This window comes from Loxodonta africana, chromosome 26 (assembly GCF_030014295.1).
Source record: "Loxodonta africana isolate mLoxAfr1 chromosome 26, mLoxAfr1.hap2, whole genome shotgun sequence".
Lineage (NCBI taxonomy): Eukaryota > Metazoa > Chordata > Mammalia > Proboscidea > Elephantidae > Loxodonta > Loxodonta africana.
The window spans coordinates 34,820,566-34,846,923 of NC_087367.1; the positions used below are offsets into that span (position 1 = coordinate 34,820,566).

At 36.5% G+C, this 26,358-nt stretch overlaps 1 protein-coding gene across 15 annotated transcripts in view; it reads right to left on the reverse strand.

Moving 5' to 3' along the window:
- BIRC6 (baculoviral IAP repeat containing 6) overlaps positions 1-26,358 on the reverse strand; it is a 582,018-nt gene that overhangs the window by 336,711 nt on the left and 218,949 nt on the right. For 14 of the 15 annotated variants that reach the window (XR_002787222.2, XM_023555261.2, XM_003416066.4 and 11 more), the window contains exons 2-5: positions 12,011-12,192; positions 9,684-9,821; positions 5,147-5,340; positions 2,474-2,585 (exon numbers count right to left, since the gene is read on the reverse strand). The exons of the other annotated variant lie outside the window; for it this stretch is intronic. Coding sequence is in view for 13 of the 14 variants with exons in the window: in XM_023555261.2 (XP_023411029.2) it covers positions 2,474-2,585; positions 5,147-5,340; positions 9,684-9,821; positions 12,011-12,192 (626 nt within the window). In the remaining variant the exon portion in view is untranslated. The remainder of the gene's footprint in view (positions 1-2,473; positions 2,586-5,146; positions 5,341-9,683; positions 9,822-12,010; positions 12,193-26,358) is intronic. 15 annotated transcript variants of the gene reach the window in all.

Genomic DNA, 26,358 nt, shown 5'->3' on the forward strand with positions numbered 1-26,358 from the left:
GCACCGGGTTTGGGTTTTGGTTTTGGCTGCTCTGAAATGCACATGAAAGCATTATTATTATGTAAAAGATGTTTTAGTGTATCTGGAAGTGTTTAATTTTTTTATGCATAGAAAGGTACACTATATACTAAGACAGACATTTGACTAACTGACTTTAGATACGAACCATACCTAACTGTTCAGACTTACGTACAAATTCAACTTAAAGACAGGCTTAGCAATGGAACTTATTCATAATCCGGGGACTGCCTATATATATGCACTGTACCATTATACACCTAGCAGAGCAATTGTTCTGTATAGTACAAGAGACATGAGATACACTTGTCACATGTGGGTAACTGTTGCATTCACTACTTCTGGTTACACTCGTTAAGTCCCATTCCCTGATCAGGATTTCTGAACCTTATTATGACCTTATGGGACCACGGATATATATGCAGTTGGGCATTGTCCAAACAGATGTTATGCAGCACACATCTGTGTAGAGCCCTGGTGGCACAGTGCTTAAGTGCTTGACTGCTAACTGAAAGCTCAGTGGTTCAAACCCAACAGCCACAATGCAGGAGAAAGATGTGGCAGTCTGCTTCCATGAAAATTTACAGCCTTGGAAACCACACAGGGCAGTTCTACCCCGTACACTAGGGTCGCTATGAGTCGGAATCAACTCAACAGCAATGGGTTGTATATAAATACATAATATATATTATATATATGTTAACACATCACACTTAAACATGTCTCTGAAAATTAATGTTAATACTTTTGAGCACTTACTCTATAGATATAAAAATCATAAATTTTTGAAAATTAAAAATAATAAGCTCCTAACACAGGCAGGAGATGTTAAGGAACCTATAATTTGATCTCTTTGCAAAGATGGAATGAAATGCACAATGACTAAAAAGAAAAAATATCAAGTCATCACTTAACAGAGACTCTTTGGGAAAAAACATCAAATTACAAGAAAAAAGGTAAGTTGTTGGGTAGAATAGCTCACATTCAATTCTTAATTTCGAAAAATAATTTCAGTGATTCTAATAATAGCCAGTCTCCACACTTATCTTTAACTGGAAATCTGACAAACTTCAAATAAAATATCCAACTATATATGAGTTTGATTTAAATTTAGTTACAATATTGAGAACACTTCAAGGTAAATAAGGAGTAATCACTTTTCAGACTTTTTTATGACAGTAACTTCAGCATACTTCAAGTTTACTTGAATTCTAAAGTTAAATGAGCTTGCTTTATGTAAACTGACATATGTTGTTGTGTCACTGAACTGATTCCAACTCACAGCAATCCTATACCACAGAGACCTGCTCCACAGGGCTTCCTAGGCTGTAATTTTTACAGAAGCAGATCACCAAGGTCTTTTCTCCTGCGGAGCTGTTGGTGGGTTCAAACCACTGACCTTTTGATTAGCAGCCAAGTGCTTAACCACTGCCACCATGGCTCCTTAACTGACATATAAGTATATACTTGAGCAGTGGTAGTAAAAACAGTGGTAAGCCTGTTTGTGCTAATTAGATGAAGTTTCCTATTAATTATTGTATTAAGCCTATCTAACCTCATCTTTCTCCACTTCCCTCTACTTCTACTCAGTGAAGCGTCTCATAATGTCCCATTCTCAGGTTTTTGTGTCATGCTCATCCTTATACTGTACATCTTCCTCTTTTCCTACATAAAACTATGACCATTTTCCTTGACCAATTCTTCCTCCTTCTATGCAATTTCTTAATCAATTCTTCAAAATATGTGTATTCAGGTTGCAGTGCATCACCAGAACACAGCTTCTCAAGTTTTATGTATGTTGTTGTTGTTAGGTAACATCAAGCCATTTTCAACTCACAGAAACCTCAGGTGACAGACATAGGGTTTTCTTGGCTATAAACTTTACAGAACCAGACCGTCTTTCTCCCATGAAGCCGCCAGATGGGTTCAAATCATCAAACTTTCAGTTAGCAGCCAAGCGTTTAACTGTGCCACCAGCCGTCCTTATCTAACATATATAAAGGTCCTATATCCCAACCAAAATTAAAATTTCAGGACCAACTTATACGTTACTTTTATTTGAATTACCTAAGCGTCTACTACTGTTACAAATGTAGAAATCAAAAACTGAAAATAAACATACACTGAGAGAGAACACTTTTCAAAAAGCAAACTGAAAAATGGTGCCTATTTGATAATAAAAAAATTATCTAATCTGAAAGAGAGAATTAGGTAACTTAGTTAAACGCTACTTTCTAACAAATATTATTCTCTTACTACACAAACATAGGAATAGTCAGTCAGTATTATAATCAAAGAGATAGGAACTGAGCAAAACAAAACATCCATACACAAAAGCACACAGCCAAGTTCAATAAAGTGATATAAATTACTGAAAATGTATTAAAATGTTGATGATTTTACTCAAGCCTATAAAGGCATACCGAAAAAAATAATTTTTTATATTCTTTTTTACCTGATGATAAAATCCAGCTTGAGCCATGGGATCTGGTTGTGCCCACCTATAGCCTACATGAGGCCACGAGGTAAATGTCTCCCGTCTGTTAGCTTCACTATACATCAATGATCTAAAAGTAAACAAACTTTATGTAATCTAATTGCAGTGAAATTCCTATTTAACACCACAGCAGGAATTTTGGAAACCGTGAATGGTCCAAAGACCAAGTTCAAATGGGTGTTTTTGTTTATTTTAAAGTTAAAAGTGATCACATTTAGGAATTTTACTCAAACAGGCTAGGGAAACAGGCTAGGAAAAAGAAAACCTGATGAACAACTCCAAGGGTAGGTTAAATTAACCAACGGTGCATAATTACCAAACAGGGAACAGAAAATCTGGGTGTGTAGAAGAAGAGAGTAGTATGCTTTCACCACATGTCAAGTTTTGCATAATTTGACAAAACCACAACCAAAGATAATTTAACCATATTGGGAAAGCATTTTCTAGTTTAATTTTTTTTTTTAAGTAGACAGCAGAGTTTTCTGTTCACTATCCAGAGAAATCCTTTTTCCAGGAATGTTGTATTCTCCAAGGTATTACCAAAAAAGGAAATCTTCACATATGTTTTTCGTATTAAAATGTACTAGCTCACTGATAGCCAATCTTTAACAGAAAGTATGAGAGTAATTATTAAAAGGGCCATATCAAAATTACAAAAGGCCTCAAGTAAGAAAAGCCTACTGTTACAAAGGCAGAAGTCAAAAATTCCAAATAAACATACATTCAGAGAGAACACTTTTCAAAAAGGAAACAGATCTAAGGTCATCAAGATCCTTATATGGCTTCTAGATTCAGTTTTAATGACGCCAACACCACAGACTACATCAAAATTAGTATTTTAGGACATCTTAATGCCTCCAAAAACACAGAATATCCTAACTAATGCATTTCCCAAAATAACATTAACCACAGCTTGCACTGATTTCTTTAGAAATCCTGCCACTCTTTGAAAAGAAAATAGCTCTAAAGAACTGGCTGTTCTATAATCTCAAGAAAGGCATAGCTCCCAGATAAGAAACGCTTATTCTAAGTGCATATTTCTCTTCTTTTTCCATCTCCAGACATACACTCTCGACTCCAAACACTATTTTAATGACAGCCATAGGATATAACACCTGACAGCCAGATTAAAATGATTCTCTGTATTTTGCCCAAAAAAGATAAAAATATTATTGCAGAATTTAAAACTCCTTTCCTAATTTTTAACACAACCAATAGAATTTATAGTTACAAAATCACTTAAGCAAAAAAAGGCAAATGATTAAGCAAAGCTACCATTTTGACAGAAGAGAAAAAATTAATCTTGCATATTAATGAAAGAGCCATGCTTATAAGGGAGGTTAAAAATGAATTCATTCAGTGGTGTCCTCTCTGATATCAGCATGTACTATTTAAAAATGTACTTCAAAGAAATGCATAGGGAGTTACAATTCACATCCAATTAATAATTAAAATTTGAAAATGTAAACTTCTATATGCGAAGACAAATGTGACATCTCATCAAAACTGTTGTATTTTAAATTTCAGTATAAGCCCAGTGCCACTGAGTTGATTCCGACTCACAGCAACCCCAGTATAGCATTCCTAAACTTCAGTACTTTTAACAAGAATCTAATTAATGTCATTCCAAACATCAAAGCACTTAGTTTTTAAATGAGTGTACTACTTGGCTTTTTAGTTAGTTTTATACAAACCAGGCACTCAATAAATATTTACTGAAGAAAATTACAGTTGAGGTAAGATTTCTGGCATATTAGGGCAGACAGCATAAACATCTTAATTTAAAACTCTCAACTGGTTTTTTAACTCCCTCATCTGTCATTATGGAACAACTTACGGCTCTTTATTTAGACTAAGATTTTGGCATGATTTTTAAATTTTTCAAAATTTATCTCAAAGGTGACAAGATTTCATCAATAGAAAAATCATTCTTTATATTGAATAATTATAATAATTTTAACCAGTTGCCACCGAGTCAATTACAACTCATGGCAATCCCGTATGTGTCAGAGTAGACTTGTGCTCCATAGGGTTTTCAAGAGCTGATTTTTCAAAAGCAGAGGATCAGGCCTTTCTTTTGAGGCACCTCTGGGTGAACTTGAACCACCAGCCAAACACCTTAACTGTTCATAGCACCCAGAGACTTCTACAATGATTTTAGGTTGACTCAAATATTTACTAAGCAAGTGGTAAACTAGAATTTTCAAAATCTGGATTTATAACCCCTTTGAACATACTGGGAAACCCTGGTGGTGCAGTGATTCAGCGTTCAGCTGCTAACCAAAAGGTCGACAGTTCAAATCCACCAGGTGCTCCTTGGAAACCCGATGGGGTACTTCTACTCTGTCCTATAGGGTCGCTGTGAGTTGGAATCGACTCGATGGCAACAGGTTTTTTTTTTTTGGTTGAATACATTGACAGTACTAATACAAATTGTCTACCAACACTAATTCAAGTGGTAATTTTATTCAGTTCAGTATTCTGACAGAAATAAATGGGAATCTGAACGATATTCAAAAGTATTTAAAATTTTTTTTAATTATATAAAGATTTTACAACTATTCTCGGTTAATTCAAAAAGTTCATCAATTCTATCTCATTTTCACATCTCTTTTTAAGTAAAGTTCATACCTGTCTACAGACCGGCCTGGACCCACTCCAAGTTCTGGACGTGCACTAGGTAAGAGGTAAGACAATCTGTCCATCACTGAGGATGCCACAGGTAAGGCAGCAACATTTTGATTTATTTTCTTGAGTTCATTTACAACAGCACTGGCAATGGACTTCAAAACATGATGAGGAAGATGAAATGTAACTGTGGCCCACTAAAAGAAAATGGAGTATAAGCAAAGGAAAACTTACTCAACAGTTTTAACCAAAACCATAACGTAAATATTATCAAATAAAGACTATTCATCAACCTCAAGTCAGTTTACTCCCTTATTTTGTGATTTAAAGCAGGAACCTGTGGTTAGGTAAAAAAGTGAAACTTCAATAAACTATTCCGAAAAAGACAATTTAGAACCAGATGGTAATAAGTATTTTTTTTTTTTTTAGGTTTTATTGTGCTTTAAGTGAAAGTTTACAAATCACGTCAGTCTCTCATACAAAAATTCATATATACCTTGCTATACACCCCTAGCTGCTCTCTCCCTAATAAGACAGCACACTCCTTCCCTCCACTCTCTCTTTCCATGTCCATTTGGCCACCTTCTGACCCACTCTGCCCTCTCATTTCCCCTCCAGACAGGAGATGCCAGCATAGTCTCACATGTCTACTTGATCCAAGGAGCTCACTCTTCACCAATATCATTTTCTATCCCACAGTCCAGTCCAATCCCTGTCTTTAAGAAAAGTTTCAGGATGGTTCCTGTCTTGGGCTGACAGAAGGTCTGGGGACCATGACCTCCGGGGTCCCTCTAGTCTTAGTCACACCATTAAGTCTGGTCTTTTTATGAGAATTTGGGGTCTGCATCCCACTGCTCTCCTGCTCCCTCAGGGCTCCTATGTTGGTTCCCTGTCAATGCAGTAATCAGTTGTAGCTGGGCACCACCTAGCTCTTCTGGTCTCAGGCTAATGCAGTCTCTGGTTTATGTGACCCTTTCTGTCTCTTGGGCTCATGATTACCTTGGGTCTTTGCTGTTCACTCTCCTTTGCTCCAGCTGGGTTTGGACCAGTTGATGCATCTTAGATGACCACTTGCTACTGTTTAAGACCCGAGGCACCACTTTCCAATGTGGGATGCAGAATGTTTTCTTAATAGATTTTATCGTGCCACTTGACTTACATGTCCCCTGAAACCATGCTCCCCAAACCCCCACCCCTGCTACACTGGCCTTCAAAGCATTCAGTTTATTCAGGAAACTTCTTTGCTTTTGGTCTAGTCCAGTTGTGCTGACCTCTCCTATATTGTCTTTTGTCTTTCCCTTCACCTAAAATAGCTCTTCTCTACTACCTCATTAGTGAAAACCCCTCACCCTCCCTTCCTCCCCACTTTCGTAACCACCAAAGAATATTTTCTTCTCTGTTTAAACAATTTTTTGAATTCTTATGATAGTGGTTTCATACAATATTTCTCCTTTTGCAACTAATTTCACTCAGCATATTGCCTTCCAGATTCCTCCATGTTATGAAATGTTTCGTGCATTTGTCATTGTTCTTTATTGATGCATAGTATTCCATTGTGTGAAAATACCATAATTTATTTATCCAATCATCCGTTGATGAGCACTTTGGTCACTTCCATCTTTTTGCTATTGTAAACAACGCTGCAGTGAACATGGGTGTGCCTATGTCTGTTTGCGTAAAGGCTCTTATTTCTCTAGGATATATACCAAGGAGTGGGACTCCTGGATCATATGGTAGTTCTATTTCTAGCTTTTTAAGGAAGAGCCAAATCAATTTTCAACGTGGTTGTAGCATTTTACATTCCCACCAGCTGTGTGTTCCAGTCTCTCCACAACCTCTCCTATGTTTATTATTTTGTGGTTTTTGGATTGATGCCAGCCTTGTTGGAGTGAGATGGAATCTCATTGTAGTTTTGATTTGTATTTCTCTAATGGCTGATGATCATGAGCATCTCCTCATGTATCTGTTAGCTACCTGAATGTCTTCTTTAGTGAAGTGCCTGTTCATATCTTTTGCCTATTTTTTAATTGGGTTATTTGTCTTTTTGTAGTTGTTTTTGCAATATCACGTAGATTTTAGAGATCAGACACTGATCGGAAATGTCATAGCTAAAAACTTTTTCCTAGTCTGTAGGTGATCTTTTTACTCTTTTGGTGAAGTCTTTGGATGAGCATAAGTGTCTGACTTTTAGGAGCTACCAGTTATCTAGTTTGTCTTCTGCATTTCTTAGTAATGTTTTGTATACTGTTTATGGCAGGTATTGGGGCTCCTAGCATTGTCCCTATTTTTTCTTTCATGATCTTTATCGTTTTAGATTTTATATTTAGGGCTTTGATCCATTCTGAGTTAGTTTTTGTGCATGGTGTGAGGTATGGGTCTGGTTTTACTTTTTTGCAGATGGATATCCAGTTATGCCAGCACCATATGTTAAAGAGACAACTGACTTTGGGCCTTTGTCAAGTATCAGCTGCTCATATGTGGATGGATTTATGTCTGGATTCTCAATTCTGTTCCAATGGTCTGTTTATCTTTTGTTGTAACAGTACCAGGTTGTTCTGAATACTGTGGAGGTACAAAAGGTTCTAAAATCAGGTAGAGTGAGGCCTCCCACTTTGTTCCTCTTTTTCAGTAATACTTTCCTTACCCGGGGCCTCTTTCCTTTCCATAGGAAGTTGGTGATTTGTTTCTCCATCTCATTAAAAAGTGTCATTTGAATTTGGATCGGAATCGCATTGTATCTATACATTACTTTTGGTGGAACAGACATTTTTACAATGTTAAGTCTTCCAAATCCGTGAGCAAGGTATGTTTTTCCACTTTTGTAGGTCTCTTTTGGTTTCCTGCAGTAGTGCCTTGTAGTTTTCTTTGTCTAGGTCTTTGAGGTCTCTGGTAAGATTTATTCCTAAGTATTTTATCTTCTGGAGGCAATTGTAAATGGCATTGATTTGGTGATTTCCTCTTCGATGTTCTTTTTCTTGGTATAGAGGAATCCAACTGATTTTTGTATGTTTATCTCATATCCTGATACTCTGCTGAACTCTTCTATTAGTTTCAGTAGTTTTCTTGACGATTCTTTAAGGTTTTTTGTGTATAAGATCACGTCATCTGCAAAATGAGAGACTTTTACTTCTTCCTTACCAATCTGGATGCCCTTTATTTCCTTATCCAGCCTCATTGTTCTGGCTAGGACCTCCTGCACAATGTTGAATAAGAGTGGTGATAAAGGGCATCCTTTGTCTGGTCCCTGATCTCAAGAGAAGTGCTTTCAGACTCTCTCCATTTAGGATGATGTTGGCTGTTGGCTTTGTATAAATTCCCTTTATTATGCTGAGGAATTTTCCTTCTGTTCTTATTTTGCTGAGAGTTTTTATCATGAGTGGGTGTTGAGCTTTGTCAAATGTCTTTTCTGTATTAATTGATAAGATCATGTGGTTCTTTTCTTTTGTTTTATTGATACGATGGATTACATTAATTGTGTTTCTAACAGTGAATCATCCCTGCATACCTGGTATGAATCCCACTTGGCCACGGTGAAATAATTTTTTGATATGTTGTTGAATTCTATTGGCTAGCACTTTGTTGAGGAGTTTTGCATGTAAGTTCATGAGGGATATAGGTCTGTAATTTTTTTGTGTGCTGTCTTTGCCTGGTTTTGGTATCAGGGATATGGCAGCTTCATAGAATGAGTTTGGGAGTATTCTGTCCTTTTCTATGCTCTGAAATACCTTTAGTAGTAATGGTGTTAACTCTTCTCTGAAAGTTTGTTAGAACTCTGCAGTGAAGCCATCCAGGCCAGGGCTTTTTTTTGTTCAGAGTTTTTTGGTTACCTTCTTAATCTCCTCTTTTGTTATGGGTTTATTTAGTTGCTCTACCTCTGTTTCTGTTAGTTTAGATAGTTATGTTTTCAGAAATTCATCCATTACTTCTAGGTTTTCAAATTTGTTAGAGTGCAGTTTTTTGCAGTAATCTGACATGATTCTTTAATTTCAGTTCGTCCTGTTGTAATATCGCCCATCTCATTTCTTATTCAGGTTATTTTCTTCCTCTCTTATTTTTCTTTTTTCAGTTGGGCCAACGGTTTACCAATTTTGTTAATTTTTTCAAAGAATGAACTTTTGGGCTTGTTAACTCTTTCAATTGTTTTTCTGTTTTCTATTTAATTCTGCTCTAATTTTCATTATTTGCTTTCTTCTCGTGCCTGAGAGTTTCTTTTGTTGCTCTCTTTCTATCTGTTCAAGTTGTAGGGATGATTTTTTGATTTTGGCCCTTTCTTCTTTTTGTATGTGTGCAGAACCAATCTCATAGCACTTCCTCAGAGGTATTAGCATCTGTCAAGTAGCAATCTCTCTTCAGAGATCTGAGTCCCAGCTTCACAGGCCTTCATCCCAGCTAAAAACCTAACAAGAAAGCCTCCTTCACTGTTTTCACAGAAAAAAGAAAGAAAAATCTAGAAGGGGGGGAGTAGGGGAGAGCACAAGGCAAAAGGACAGAGGTATTCTTTCTATTATCACAAAACAAGGTAATTTTTTTAACTTCTTACCTTAGCAACTTTGTGGTTTGCTGCAGTCTCATGAGATGTATTTTTTAAACCATCTTTGAGCTGTGTGATGAATAAATCATAACCCTCCATACTAGAAATATCTACCTTTTCTAAACATGCTGATAAAAGCTGCTGTGCCTAAAAAAAAAAAAAAAAATTACATAAATTAAACACACCAAATAATGCTGAATTCAAATATTTTAATTTGTAAAGATTCTGACAAGTACTATATTAAAGCTTATCTACTTTTACTTTGGAGAAAAAAACTAATAATCAAATAATTGTTTAAAGGGTTTTAATAAAAATAAGGCAATACATATAGTGTAGTACTACATAATCAAGTTTTAATACACAGTAGGTATTATAAGCCAAATCAAAACAGAAAAAACTGGACAAGCTGCAACTACGAGCAAAATTGAAAAATGTAAAAATTTTAAAGAGATAAATGTAAAGTCCTTTAATAAATGTCAGTGGACTTTTACTACATCAACAGGTAAAATTAAAAAAAGCCCTTTGCACTGGTAACCACATACTTAATATGAACCACCTTAATAAAAGTACATGGTAGGTATAAGGAAAAGAATACATCTACACTGACCAAACCAAGTTTAGGACCCCATACTTTAGAGAAGGCAGTGACAAATTAATGTGGTACAGTAAAGGATGCCAGAGAGGGTGAAAGGTTTACAAATGATATTATGTGAATAACAGAATTGTGATTATCCAGGTGAAAAGACAAAAACCCAGTAGCAGATGTAATAGCCAGCAAGGCAGGGGAGGATGGGCAGAAGCCACAGAATACCCAGCCAGCATTTCAGTCAGTGTAGTAGGAAAAATACTAATTTTGGAGTCTGTTTCATATAAATGTACAAATACCTCATTATAATTCTATAGTTATTTTTGTAACCTGAATGAACATAGCTTGATATCTTCTTTTACTGTACAGTATATACTTTATTAAGATACCAGATAGTCTATATTCCTTAAATTAGGTGAGGGAAAAATGGTCAATACAAGTAGAACTAATTCTCTGTTTAAAGGTTTCAGACATGTCCCCAGATCCACATATTCTCTTATAATAAAAGTATGTCTACTTTGTTTTCAGAACCTAAATTTCCAGCAATATGCTTTCAATATTAACATATAATAGACTATTGTGGTATCACACTAAATGTGAAATCTAAATGGACATATTTTTGCATCTTTAAAAAAAGCGTATCCAAGAAGAAAAATGCAAATAAAAATACTTAAATGTACTACACTTAAAATTTATACACTGAATCTTTTCATACCCTAAAAACAGGAAATACGTTGATTTTATCAACTAACTATAACAATCCACCAAATGCAAAAACAATTAATAATTAACAAACCTGCTGTGAGGAATAAATATAAATTGGACCATTCGCTAAATAAGGTCTTGCTTATTAGGGAAGAGAGCATTATGATTTATATTCCATTTTAAATGATTACAAATCCAATAAATTTGAAAAGCATACTTTCAAATTATATAATATGACTATCAATCCAGTATCAATAGAATTTAAGTTGGGACAGACTTAGCAATTAAGAAACTAGAAGTTAACACTACAGAAAAACACATATGGATGACATTTAAAACTGGGATTCTTAAGAAAGAGAGCTGTGCTGCAAAGGTTACTCGTTGTTCACTATATTTATTCCTTCCCTTTAATATTAAAAAAAAAAAAAAAATAGCTCTTTCTCAATCTCCCTCTCAGTGTGGTATGAATATGTGGCTAAATTCTGGTGAACAGGATAAATGTTAAAAAAGACATGTGGGCGACAAAGAGCTTGTGAAAGAGAGAATAAAAAGAGTTAAAAGGAGAGTGTGAGAGGGTGTGTTTGTGAGAGAGAGAGAGAGAGTGTGTGTGTGTGTGTGTGTGTGTGTGTATACATTCACACACAAAATGCCAGTAAGCTCTCCAGGCCTTCTACCCTCCCTTTCACTACAGATGGGAAATTATGATGCCTGGAGCAGGTGTCACAAAACAAAGCTGTCCCTATACAGAGCCCTGGACTGTTTCTGGAAAGATAAAACCTGTCTTGTTTAAGCCATTGTACTTTGGGGGTCTATGTTACAGCTGTTTAACCTGTACTGATGAACAACTGAGACCTAAAAATACCATTTCAGTAAGTATCAATTAATAGTGCAAAGCAAACATTTAAACAATGTTGTGGTCAATAAGTCAATTGTTTGTTTTTACAAGGGTATAATGTCCTCAAAGAACAACCTAGTTTCATTTAACAGCTAGTAGGTTTGAAATAACATTATGTAGAGGAGCACACTGGCATTTATTTCAGCTTACCTCTGTAACAGGTAATTCAAGCTGAACCACATCATCCTGCTTTGATACCGGAGTTTGCAGAGCAGTATCTAACAACAAGATTCCATTAAGGTCCTTCCTACATCCCACTGCATAATCATCCACAAATACAACTTTATCCACAGTAGAAATATACTGACATTTCACTTGTCCACCTGGTTTAGCTGTTTAAAAAAAAAAAAAAAAAAAATTCAGTGCTTAAGATCTTAAGACCAATAGTCTATTAAAAGTAAATGTTTACACGGCAACTAAAGAGAATATATTATCCTGAACTGGATTCTAGACTGTTAAGAAGAAAAAAAAAGGGACATTATTGGAAAAACTGATTAAGAATACTATAAATTACTGTTATCAATGTGAAATTATCAGAACTTGGTAACTATGTTGCTGTCCTTAGAAAATAAATACAGAAAGAGTAAGGGGTAAAGGGGTATGACATAAGCAATCTATTCATAAATAGAACAGACTATAAAAAAGCAAGCAAGTGAACAGCATCAAAGTAAGAATAGTGATTATTGCTGGTGGTCTAATGTGGTATTAATTTGGAAGAGGCAAGGGTAGCATGTTCTATTTCTTGATCTGGATATCATAGCAACCCTGTAGGACAGAATGGAGCTGCCACATAGGGTTTCCAAGGAGCATCTAGTGGATTTGAACTGCCGACATTTTGGTTAGCAGCCAAACTCTTAACCACTACACTACCTGGGCTTCCAGTTTTGGATAGGGATTACGAGGGTATTCATTTTACCATATGTGTTTTTATTTCCTAACTTTTTAAAAGGTTAACAAATAGGGAAAACAGGATTACAATCCCACACATGGCAGAAGTGTGCTTTATTATGAAGAATTTTATTTGCTTTGGAAAACGTAAGTTGCCTACTTGGCACCCATTTCCTCCCTTCCTCTTCCTTACGATTCCCCAACTTTTGTACTTCAGGAGAAGTTGACCCATACTTCCATCCCCAATCCTTATCACCATAACTGGTTCATGAAAAAACAGGTCTCAACTAGTACATGGAACTCCCCTAGCCACAGATATTGACCCATGACTGGGTACTGTAAGTTTTCTGGGAGCTTCCAGAGAGTAAGTCCCTGACTTTTGAGAGCGAACAAAGCTGACTTGTCTTCCTTAAAACAACATATTGCCAACAGCAGCAATTTCATCATCATGAAGAAAAAAAGCCAGACTGAGGAAGAGGCCAACATATGAAAGGTTACAACTGAAGGAATCTCAGAAAATCAAGACCAATATTTTTAAGGGACACAGATTACAATGTGAATAGCACTCCCTGTAGTTGTACAGAGAATAACCTACCAACTGGATTTGATGGTACCTGAACTGGAGCTACAGGATTAAGCCAACATTGACGCCTGCCTTACATTTGGAATTTCAGTCATGTGCACCAACATATTTCCTACTGTTTTAGCCAGTTTGAATAGGATTTTTGTCACTAAAATAAAAATTATCCTGATGCAGAACCAAAACACATTTTCCAAAGCTTTCCTAACCATCAACAAATACTCAGAAATTTAGTAATCTTTCATTTAATTTTGATTTTTATTCTCTCACTTTTACTAAGACTATAAAATGGTATATTAGAGTTGTAAATTTAACTGACCAGTCTCAAATCTGAATCTCACTCGATTAGAAAACCTCAGATTCCTTAATCTCTCCAAGTCTCAACTTCCTTATCTGTAAAAAGTTACTATGAAGACTAAATGGAGTAACTCATATATTGTACCCAGCAGTCCTTGGCATGTGACAGACAAAATTAATTCTTGCTCTACTTTACCCTATCTCTTCATTAAGAGGAGGAAAAACTTTCACCTAAAACGCAATTTAAAAAAAAAAGAGGGACCAACTGATATGTCTAGACAGAGACCCTGGGGAGATAGCCACATACCTTGAATTGGGTTGGGTGTTCCAGGAATGAACTGAACTGGACTTACTAGTTAACCTCATCTTATGTATCAGTACACCCTGGTTTTATCATATATTCTGATTAAACTTACTTTGATTAAATAGCAGTTGAATATAAATAAATAAATAAATAAAAATACATATACATACACCCTTCAATCCACCACTGCACTCCTGGGAATAAATTCCATAGAAATACAAGCTCCGTAAGGATGTCTAGTTCTAATAGCAAAAACAAAACAAAATCCCCAAAACAAAAAAAGAAAACAATTCAAATGCCCATCAATAAGGAGTAAATTGAATAAACTGTGGTTTACAATTATGAAATATTAGGAAACTGTTAGATCATTATTTACATTTTCATGCATATAATCAGGCAAGAAGAGAAAATGGCCAAAAAATATATACAATATGATGTCTCTTACAAAACAGTAACAAAAACTCCTACATATGTGCATATAAATATGTGTAATTTTATGAACTTGGAAAAAAATGTAGAAGGATATACAGCAAGATATCAACACGAATGGACAAAACAATGGTATCAATGAGCAAAGTACGTATGAGTCCACTGATGTAAAAGGGGTTTTATTTGTGTATGTATGTAACTGAGCCCATCAACATGTCAGCAGTGGTTAAGTGCTGCTACTTGGCTTTTGTCAACCCAAGATCCTGGTATGTACCCCTTTAAAACCAGCAAGCCTATTTCAATGGCTTATCTCTTACTTGCATCTCTAGCCTACTCAGAACAGGCACTACAATAAAGTGGATCTCTTTATTAAAAAAAAAAAAAAGTGGAAAAACTTCACAAGACAGAAGCATTCAATGTAGCTCCACACCTGATCCAAATGAGCTGGTTGGCATATATTCTATATTCAATAACTCCACAGAATCATCCAACTTTGCTAGTCACTATACAAATGTAAACAAGACACAACTCTGTCAAGAAACTTAAAATTAAATGAAAGAAACACAGAAAGTTACACATTTTTAAACCCTATGTGCCAAAAATATGTCATTACTTCAAGTAAAGTGGTGTTTTACAAAGCTATAGAAAGGAACTGTGTAAAGGTTTTACCATACATGATTTTGATAAAACTTTCCTAAAAAGGTACAAAATGAAGGAAAGCAGTAAGTATCTACACCAGGGTTTTCAACTGGGGTTCAGTATAACCCTAGGGGTACCTGTGATGTCACTAAAGATTTCTCAAGGATTCGTGACTGAGAAAAAAGAAAAAAACCAACATTTTAAAAAAATTTTCTGCCCTATGCAATACCAGCACCAGGACATAGCTCATGCGACTGAGTTACTAGGCTTGAAAGTTAAGGACCATAGTCTCAAGGGACATCTAGGTCAATTGATATAACACAGTTCATAAGGACAACGCCTGACATCCTACCTTGGTGAGTAGTGTCTGGGGTCTTAAAACCTAATACAACTACTGGTCTCTTTCCATCCGGAGCAAAGGAGAATGAAGAAAACCAAAGACTCAAGGAAACAATCAGTCCAAAGGACTAATGGACCACAGGAACCAAAGCCTCAACTAGCCTAAGACCAGAAGAACTAGACGGTGCCTGGCTACCACTACTGACATCTCTGACCAGGATCACAATAGAAGGTCACAGATAGAGTGTGATAAAAAAAAAAATGCAGTAAAAAATTCAAATTCATAAAACAGAGACCAGAATTACTGGTCTGAGAGAGATTGGAGGAGCCTCCGGGACTACGGTCCTCAGGCACCCTTCTAAGTTGGAACTGCCGCCATTCCCAGAGATCACCTTTCAGCCAAACAAGGACCCAAAACCAAAAGCCACTGTCATAAAGTCAATTCCGGCTCATTGTGAGTCTGAAACCATAGGGTTTCCAGAGGCTGTAAATCTCTGCCACATCTTTCTCCCACAGAGCCACTGGTGGTTTCAAACCACTGACCTTTCAGTTAGCAGTTGATCACTAACCGGACTGACAGACCCATAAAATAAACAATTTAAAACCCATGAGGAAAAGTGCTCCTTAGAACAATCATCTAAATGAGACCAAAAGGACAACATCTGCCCAAAAGCAAAGACGAGAGGGGAGAAAGGGGCAGGAAAATCAGACGAACGCAAATGAGGAACTCAGGGTGGTAATGTGGACAGTGTTGACATATTGCAGGGATTGCAACCAGTGTCACGGAACAATTTATACATAAACTACTGAATGGGAAACTAATTTGCTCTGTAAACCTTCACCTGAAGCACAATTTTAAAAAAGTCATAATGGACAGTGACCAAGCTGTCTTGTTGGTAATTTCATTGGAGGTCTCCCAGCACAATATGGCGGTATACAACAGAATCACGTCCATGCCACTGAACGCATTCTCAGTGTCTGACCTGAGTTACGGAAGGCCAGTCGTTAACAGTGAGGACTGTACCGCGCAGAGAGGAAAATGCACACTGATGTCAACCTACCCTGCTCATTCTCACAAATTACCACTCACAAACTCTCCTTAAGCACTGTAGATGAAACACGCTCTAGTGATAAACAGAAATTAAGAAGAAATTTTAATTCTCAAGATTGAATTTTTACACTCCTTGACTCAAAGGTCCTTATTCTAATCCTTCCCCCTTTGCTGTTGTTATAAATGTTAACCAAAAAAAGTGTTGTTCAATTAGAAGGCAACTGTATTATGTTTTCATATTTTTTGCAATATTCCTACTGAGTTGTATTTTATGCTCATCAGTTTCCTATTATATTAGTATTTGCACTTTATAATATACATGACTACTTACTATAGCAATTTTTAGAAATAACCTGTGAGACAGAAGACGAAGATTCTAGGCCTAGGCCTAAGGACACTTCTGATAAGGTTATCGATGAAGAATTACTACAGACAAATACCGTATTTTTTTTGACTCTTTCTTTTGTCATCTCTAGTCTGTTGTTAAGCCCATCCAATTTTATTTATTTATTTATGGTACTTTAGATGGTTTACAGAACTAGTTTCCCATTAAACAGTACACATATTATTTTATGACATTGGTTAACAACCCCACAACATGTCAGCACTCTCCCTTCTTGAACTTGGGTTCCCTATTACCAGCTTTCCTGTCCCCTCCTGCCTTCTAGTCCTTGCCCCTGGGCTGGTGTGCCCCTTCGGTCTCATTTTTTACAGGCCTTTCTAATCTCTGGCTTAAGAGTAAACCTCAGGAGTGACTTTATTACTGAGCTAAAACACTGCCCAAGTGCCATACTCTCAAGTTTTCTCCAGTCTCTGTCAGACCAGTAAGCCTGGTCTTTTTTTGTGAGTTAGAATTTTGTTCTACATTTTTCTCCAGCTCTGTCCAGGACCCTCTATTGTGATCCCTGTCAGAGCAGTCAGTGGTGGTAGCCAGGCACCATCTCATCGTACTGGACTCAGTCTGGTGGAGGCCGCGGCAGATGTGCTCCATTAGTCCTCTGAACTAATCTTTCCCTTGTATGTTTAGTTTTCTTCATTCTCCCCTGCTCCCGAACGAGTGAGACCAGTGGAGTACCTTAGATGGCCACTCACAAGCTTTTAAGACCCCAGATGCTACTTACCGAAGCAGAATGTAGAACATTTTCTTTATAAACTAAGTTATGCCAATTGAGCTAGATGTTTCACAAGACCATGGTCCCCCCGGCCCTCGGCCCAGTAATTCGGTCCCTCAGGGCACCTGGATGTGTCTACGGAGATTCCATGACCTTGCGTTGGACAAGTTGTGCTGGCTTCCCAAATACTGTGTACTGTCTTACCCTTCACCAAAGTTACCACTTATCTATTGTCTATTTAGTGTTTTTCCATCCCCACCCTTCCCCTCCGTCTCAACCACCTAGGATTGTTTCTTTTCTGTGTAAACCTTTTCATGAGTTTTTACAGTAGTGGTCTCATACAATATTTGTCCTTTTGTGATTGACTTATGTCACTCAGCATAATGCTCTCTAGATTCATCCATGTCATGCTTCGCAGATTCATCACTGTTCTTTATCACTGTGTAATATCCCATTGTGTGTATGTACTATAGTTTGTTTATCCATTCATCTGTTGATGGGCATCTAGGTTGTTTCCATCTTTTTCCTATTGTGAACAATGCTGCAATGAACATGGGTGTGCATATTTCTATTCATGTACAACTATTATTTCTCTAGGATATATTCCTAAAAGTGGGATTGCTGGATCATACGGTATTTCTATCTCTAATTTTCTAAGGAAGTGCCATATCATTTTCTGAAACGGTTGTATCATTTTGCATTCCCACCAGCAGTGTGTAAGGGTTCCGATCTCCCCACAGCCTCTCCCAACTTTTGTTATATTCTGGTTTTTTGATTTATGCCAGTAATGCTGGAGTGAGATGCTATCTCATCGTGGCTTTAATTTGCATTTCTCTAATGGCTAGTGATTGCAAGCATTTCCTCATGTGTCTGTTGCCCACCTGAATGTCTGTTCATTTCCTTTGCCCATTTGTTCAGTGGACTATTTGCCTTTTTGTTGTAGACGTTTTGGATTTTCTTGTCGATTTTAGAGATTAGACCTTTCTCTGATTTGTAATAGACAAAAATTTTTTCCCAATCTTTAGGTTCTCTTTTTACTCTTTTGGCGAAGTCTTTTGACGAACCTATTTAATTTTTAGAAGATCCCAGTTATCTAGCTTATCTTCCGGAGTTTGTGCATTGTTGGTTATGGTTTGTATCCAGTTAATGCTGTGTATTAGGGCCTCTTATGTTGATCCTATTTTTTTCTTTACGAACTTTATAGTTTTTGGCTTTATATTTAGATCTTTGACCATTTTGAATTAGTTTCTGTATATAGTGTGAGCTATGGGTCCTGTTTCATTTTTTTTTGCAGATGTACACCCAATTTTGCCAGCATCATTTGTTGAAAAGACTGCCTTTTCCCCGTTTGATGAACTTTGGGCCCTTGTCAAAGACCAGGTAACCACAGGTGGATGTAACGAATACCATATATTTATGTACATAATGCACATCTTCTACATTTGTTTGCCAGCCACATCCTCCCCTATAAAGTATTTTTGTAAGCACGCTATGCGAATTTTTAACAATGTGTAAAAAAAATGGACACAGCCGCACTTATGAAAATACCTTGGCACTTATGAAAATATCTTGTTGGGGGGAGGGCAGGGTTGGTAAACACAGGATGCGTGTGTTATTTACATAAAAATACAGTACATTTACAGCTCCAGGAAAACTGGAAACAAACACAAATCATAGCCATTTAGCAAACAAAAGTGCTGCTTATTTTAAATGACTATTTAAATCTCAAAACAAACAGTATCAATTTATTCAGTAGTAGAACTTAATACCCACAAAAGGAAAATGAGAGTCAGTGAAAATCTAATAATGCCAGCATGCAAAATTATGAGTAAAATTATAGACTACAACATGAAGTACAAGGAATTGTGAAGATTTCACTCTCAAATAGCAAAATAAGTCAACCTTTTTTTTTATTAATGCCATATCACATCATTCTGACAAAATTACACGTACACAAATAAAAAAACAAGAGCTTCCCTATACAGATTGATGAGTCCAAAGATTACACCTATAACTATCATGCTGTAAAGACATGCGAATGATGGTGACATTCAAGAAAACTGTGCTGCAAAGAACTGACCAACACAAACCATGGTTCAAATATATTTATTTATATCTTCATATATAAAAAACAAAAACTATGTTTTGGAGGATCTGTATGGACACCTATGCCAGTTGTGGGGTTGGCTCCATGAAAGGCTTCACTTCCCTTGGAAAAAAAGAATATCCTGATACTACGTTTTAAAAATGAAATGAAAAAGGTTCTCATGATACAAAATTAGTGGATGTTATTTTAAAAAAAGAAAAAAGTCTATTGTTGTTAGGTGCTGTCAAGTCAGTTCTGACTCATAGCAACCCTATGTACAACAGAACGAAACACTGCCTGGTCCTGTGCCACCCTCATAATCATTGCTATATTTGAGCTCGTTGTCGCAGCCACTGTCTCAATCCATCTCGTCTAGGATCTTCCTCTTTTTCACTGACCCTCTACTTTACCAAGCAAGATGTCCTTCTCCAGGGGACTGGTCCCTCCTGTACATGTCCAGAGTTCAGGAGATGAATCTTACCATTCTCACTTCTAAGGAGCATTCTGGCTGTACTTCTTCCAAGACAGATGTGTTCATTCTTCTACAAGCCCATGGTATATTCAATATTCTTTGCCAACACCATAATTCAAAGGCATCAATTCTTCAGTCTTCCTTATTCATTGTCCAGCTTTTGCATGCATACTAGGCAACTGAAGATACCATGGCTTGGGTCAGGTGCACCTTAGTCCTCAAAGTGACATCTCTATTAAAGACCAGTTATCCCTAAAATGTCAGAAATCCTATGAAAACCTGGGGAAAGGAGCATAGAAATCTCTTGCTATACACAGCTATCAAGGTACCAAGCAGCAGGGTAGAAGAGTTATCAAAAAAAGGTGCCTGAGCCAGTAGATGAATTGCAGGAATGCTTTAAAAAAGGCCAAATTTTGCTAAGTTACTTTGAAGAAAAAGAAGGCTGCAGAAACTAGCCTACATACTAATCATCTTTCATCATGTAAACTAGTTTAAGTCTGTAGAAGCCCTGAAGAAAATGTTAGAAATTCAAACGGATTGAAAAGAAAACAAAATCTCTGGAAAAAAAATATGTTGCAAATGTAAATCTTAAAATATTTCAACTGTTGCTTGGGTATGAGGAAGTATATCAGGTAATCTCAACTCTTAATTGAAAACCACCTAGAAAAAATGGATAGAAGAACAATTACTTTTCCTTCTTTTCTATACAAATGTATGACTGGGTGAAAGACTCATTCTCTGAATGAGCCTGAGACCTTTACTTGGTCTGCATCACCTCTGTAAGTGCAGTCTAATGGTATGTTCAAGATGAGATTTAACAGTCTGCCAAAGACGAGATCTAGATTTCTGCGAAGGAACAGTATCCTGCAATGAACAAAAAAGATTTTGTTGAACTTTTCCCCTTCTTACATATTTGAGCTTTTTCTTACTTAATAAGCAACAAGACCAAGGACAGAAATCCTCTCATTTCAATTGAAAATGAAATCCATGCGTGTTTATCTTGTCTGACCCAGAACCGAGTATTTGTGCAGCAAAAATCAAGCACCGGGTTATGGACAAGCACAGGTCCATAAAAGAGATAAAGAAACCAAAAGACCTACACTTAAGCCCAATCATGTCATTTGAAAACATATTATCAAAGTCTTATATAATATTGTATCTTAAGTACATTTTTATTCATATTGATTTGGCTCATGGTTTTAGTGGTTTTTTTAGTGGTTTTTTATTGTCAACAGATTTCCATGTTGAAAATAACGTTCATCAAAATCAATTTATAACCTGAATGTAAATTAAATCTTCCAAGTATACCTTTAAAAAAATTAAATTCCATTTTGGCATAAACCAGTTATTTTAACTGAAATGTATTCTGTTTGCTTTCTGAGTTTAAATTTCTGAAAGGAAATAAAGACAAGCTATGATTAACTAATGCTTTTATGTGTTTTTCAACAAAAATTGGCTAAAAAGTTGTTTTTTGGTTTTTAAGTTGTCAGTTGCCATCAAGCCAGTTCCAACTCATAGTGACCTTATGTATTACAGAATAAAACACTGCCCAATCCTGTGCCACCTTCACAATCGTTGGTATGTTCTGAATCCACTGTTGCAGCTACTACTGTGTTAATTCATCTCCACGAGGTTCCCTCGTTTTCACTGATATCCTTTTCTAGCACACGGTCTTTCCTGATGACATGTTCAAAGTAAGCAAGCCAAAGTCTCACCATCCTCCCTTCTAAGGGGCATTCTATTTGTATTTCTTCTTATCCTGATTTGTTCATTTGTTAAGTCTACAGTAATTCAATATTCTTCACCAACATCACAGTCTGAATGCATTGACTCTTCTTCTGTCTTTCTTTTTCAATGTCCAGCTTTCACATGCATGAGGCAGCTGAAAAGACCATGGCTTGAGTCAGGCCACTTTACTCATCAAAGTGACATCTTTTTAAAACAGGTCTTTTACAGCAGATTTGCCCAATGCAATACACTGAGTTCCTGACTGCTGCTTTCATGGGTACTGAATGTTAGTCCAAGTACAATGAAATCATTGACAAGTTCAATTTCTTCTTCATTTATCATCATGCTGTTTATTGATCAAGTTATGAGGATTTCTGTTTTCTTCATGTTCAGACATTATCCATACTGAAGGCTGTACAGTCTTTGACCTTCAAGAGTAGGTTCTACAAGCTGTCTTCATTTTCAGCAAGCGAGGCTATGTCATCTGGATCTTGCAGGTTGTTAATAAGTCTTCCTCCAATCCTGATGTCACGCTCTTCTTCTTCATATAGCCCAGCTTCCTGGATTCCTTGTTCAGCATACAGATTGAATAAGTTAGGAGAAATGATACACCTCTGTCACACATCTTTTTTGATTTTGAACCATGCAGTATACCCTTATTCTGGTTAAACAACCTGATCCACGTACAGGTTCCGCATGAGTACAATTATGTGTTCTGGGATTCCCATTCTTTGTAATGTTATCCATAATTTGTTATGGTCCACACAGTCAAATGCCTTCATGTAGTAGATAAGACATCTTTCTGGTATTCTCTGTTGCAGCCAAGATCCATCTGACCCCGTCAGTGATATCCCTTATTCCATGTCCTCTTCTGAATCAAGCTTGAACTCATGGCAGTTCCCTGTCAATGTAAAGGTACATTCCTTTTTAACTAGTTAATATATGAAGATTACACAAATTTACACACCAACCATGAATGCCAAAGATGAAGAAACTGAAGAACTTTACAACCTGCTGCAGCCTGAAATTGATTAAACTTGAAATCAAGATGCTTTGATAATTACTGGTCACCGAAATGTCAATTCTGAAAACAAAGAAGGATCAGTAGTTGGAAAATATGGCCTTGGTCACAGAAGTGATGCCATATATTGTAAGATACAGTTCTACAAGACCTATTCATCATAACAACTTATTCATCATAAATATTTTTTTCAACAACACAATCAATGACTATACACATGGACCTCGCCAAACTAATTACAGAGGAATCAAATCAACTACATCTGTGGAACAAGACAATGGAGCTCAAAATCATCAATCAAAACCAAGTCAGGGGTCTATCGTAGAAGAGACCGTCAACGGCTCTGTGTTCAAGTTGAAGCTGAAGAAAATCAAAGCAAGTCCACAAAAGCCAAAGTAAAACCTTGAATACACCCTGCCTGAATTTAAGAGACCATCTCAAGAATAGATTTCACACACACAACACTAATGACCGAAGACCAGAAAAGTTATGGGAAGACATTAAGAACATCAAACATAAATAGGTGGGGGGAAAAAACCCATTACTGTCGACTCGATTTCAATTCATAGCAACCCTACAGGACAGAGTAGAACTGCTCCACAGAGTGTCCAAGGAGTGCCTGGTGAATCTGAATTGCTGATCTTTTGGTTAGCAGCCGTAGCACTTAACCACTAAGCCACCACGGTTTCCGGTTAAGTGAAAGTCATTAAAAAGACCAGAAAGAAGGAAAAGACCAAAATGGGTGTCAGAAAAGACTCTGAAAATTGCTCTTAATCACAAAGTAGCTAAAACAAAAGGAAAAAAATGATAAAGCAAAAGAGCTAAATGGTAGATTTCAAAAGGTGGTTCGAGAAGACAAGGTAAAGTATTTTGATAAAATATGCAAAGACCTGGAGTTAGAAAACCAAAAGGGAAGAACATAATTGGCATTTCTAAAGCTGGAAGAACTGAAAAGAAAATCGAAGCCTCGCGGTCTATTACTGAAGGAGTCGAGGGGCAAAAAATTGAATGACATGGAAATTGCCACAAGATGGGAAGAATAAACAGTCACTGTACCAGAGAAAACTGGTTGATGTTCAACCACTTCAGGACGTAGCATATGATCAAGAATCACTGGTATGGAAGGAAGAAGTTCATGCTGCACTGAAGGCACTGGCCAAAAAAACAAGGCACCAGGAATTGCAAGACCAATCAAGAGGCAAGGTTTTTAAATACAGGGGAAAACACTTGCACATACCATACACCACATACTGTACATCGTTAGAATCTTTTGTAGAAGATATTGTGACTAGTTAGACTTTTAAACCTATATGGATAGCCAAACCAAAACTCATTCAGTCAATTCTGACTCCTAGCAACACTGTAGGACAGAATAGAACTACCCCATACGGTTTCCAAGGAGCAAGCACCTGGTAGATTCAAACTGCCGACCTTTCGGTTAGCAGCTGCACACCAGGGCTCTACATGAATAAGCATTTAAAAAAAAAAAAACCAAGTAATAAATTTTCAGAGGAAAAAAATTAATTCCCACTGTCTACAACAGGGTTCAGCAAGCTTTTGTAATGGGTCAGAGAGTAAGTATTTAGATTATGTGAGTCATGGTCTGTCACACAACTACTCAACTCTACCACTGCAGCCCAAAAGCAGCCATGGACAATACGTAAATGAATGTATGAATGGATGTACATGTGTTGCAGTAAAGCTTTATTTACAACAAAGCAAAAGAGGACAAGCTATAGTTTGCTGACTCTTGGTTGACAATAATTACTTGCATCAGTGTAGATATCCTTTGTGGGGAGGGGAAGCCTTAATAGTAGTACACTAAAAATTCATACCCAAGCACAAAATAATCAAACTGCTGAAAACTAACAAAGAAAAAAAAAATCTTGAAAGCAACCAGAGAAAAATGATATATTACTTAAAGGGAAACAATAATTAAAAGATTATCGTCAAAAATCATAGCATTAATAAAAAAGTGGAACAACTTTTTTTCAAGTGCTAAAAAAAAAAAACCAACAGAGATTTTTATATCCAAAGAATATATCCTTCAGGAATAAACGTAAAATAAAGATACACATCCTCAGATGTATCTTTAGAGAATTTTTGCCAGCAAACCTGCTCAAAAAGAATTGCAAAAGGAAGTTCTTCGAACAGAGGGAAATGATTCCAGAAGAAATCCTGGTATAAGAGACACGACAGAAGAGCAAAAAAATAATATCTGGGTAAATACAGTAGACAATTCTTGTCTTCTAGGCTTCCTTAAAATATATTTGTTGAAAGAAAAATTATTACATTGTCTGATAGGGTTTTTGCTGTAGTAGATATAATAAATAAGCTAACTATAAATTGAGGACACTATGTGGTGGAAAGGTCTCTACGTTCCATTTAAAGTGGTAAAATGTTGCTTCTAAGGAAACTGCAAAAAGTTAAGTATGTTTATTTTAATACCTCAAATAACTACTAAAAAATGTATGCAAAGAATTAATCAAAAAACACAATAAATTAAAACGAAATAATAAAAAATGATCAAAACACCCCAAAAAGGAAGAAATGGTGGGGGGAAGGAAACAAATAAAATGATATTATCTAAAAACATGTTAATATTTCAATAAATACAAAAGGGTAAAAGAATGAAAAAAAAAAGATTTATGTAAGTATTAACCAAAGAAAGCTAGAATAGCAATATTAATATCAAACAAAAAAAAATCCAGCGCAAAGAAAATTAGCAGGGATAAAGAAGGACATTGTTGTCGTTGTCAGTTGCCATCAAGTCAGTCAGCTCCAACTCGTGGTGACCTTATTATGTGTGACAAAAAGAAGCACTGCCCGGTCCTGTGCCATTTTCACGATCGTTACTGTTTAAGTCTTCAGGTTTCAGCTATTGTGCTAACCCATCTCATTGAGGGTTTCCCTCACTTTCACCAAACCTCTACATTACCAAACATGATTCCTCTTCTAGTGATTCGTCTTTCCTGATTGGTCCAAAGTAAGGAAGCTGAAGTCTCGTCATCTTCACTTCTAAGGAGCATTCTGGTTGTACTTCTTCTAAGCCTGATTTGTTCATTCCGAGTCCATGGTATATTCAATATATGCATCAATTCTTCTTCTGTCTTCCTTTCTCCCAACTTTCGCATGCGCATTAGGCAACTGAAAAAACCATGGCTTGGATCAGACACACCCTAATCATCAAAGTGGCATCTTTTCTTCACTGAATTTTGAAGAGGTTTTTTGCAGCAGATTTCCACAATGCAATATGTCGTTTGATTTCTTGACTGCTGCTTCCACGGATGTTGATTGTTGATCCAAGCAGAATGAAATTGCTGACAACTTCAATTTCTTCTTCATTTATCATGATGTTGTTTATCAGTACAGTGGTGAGAATTTTTGTTTATTTCACTTTCAGGAGTAATCCATACTGCATGCTGTAGCCTTTGACCTTCAACAGTAAGTGCTTCGTGTCATCTTCATTTTCGGCAAGCAAGGTTGTGTCATCTGCATTTCGCAGGCTGTCAGAAAGTCTTCCAATCCTGATGTCGCGTTCTTCCTCTTCAT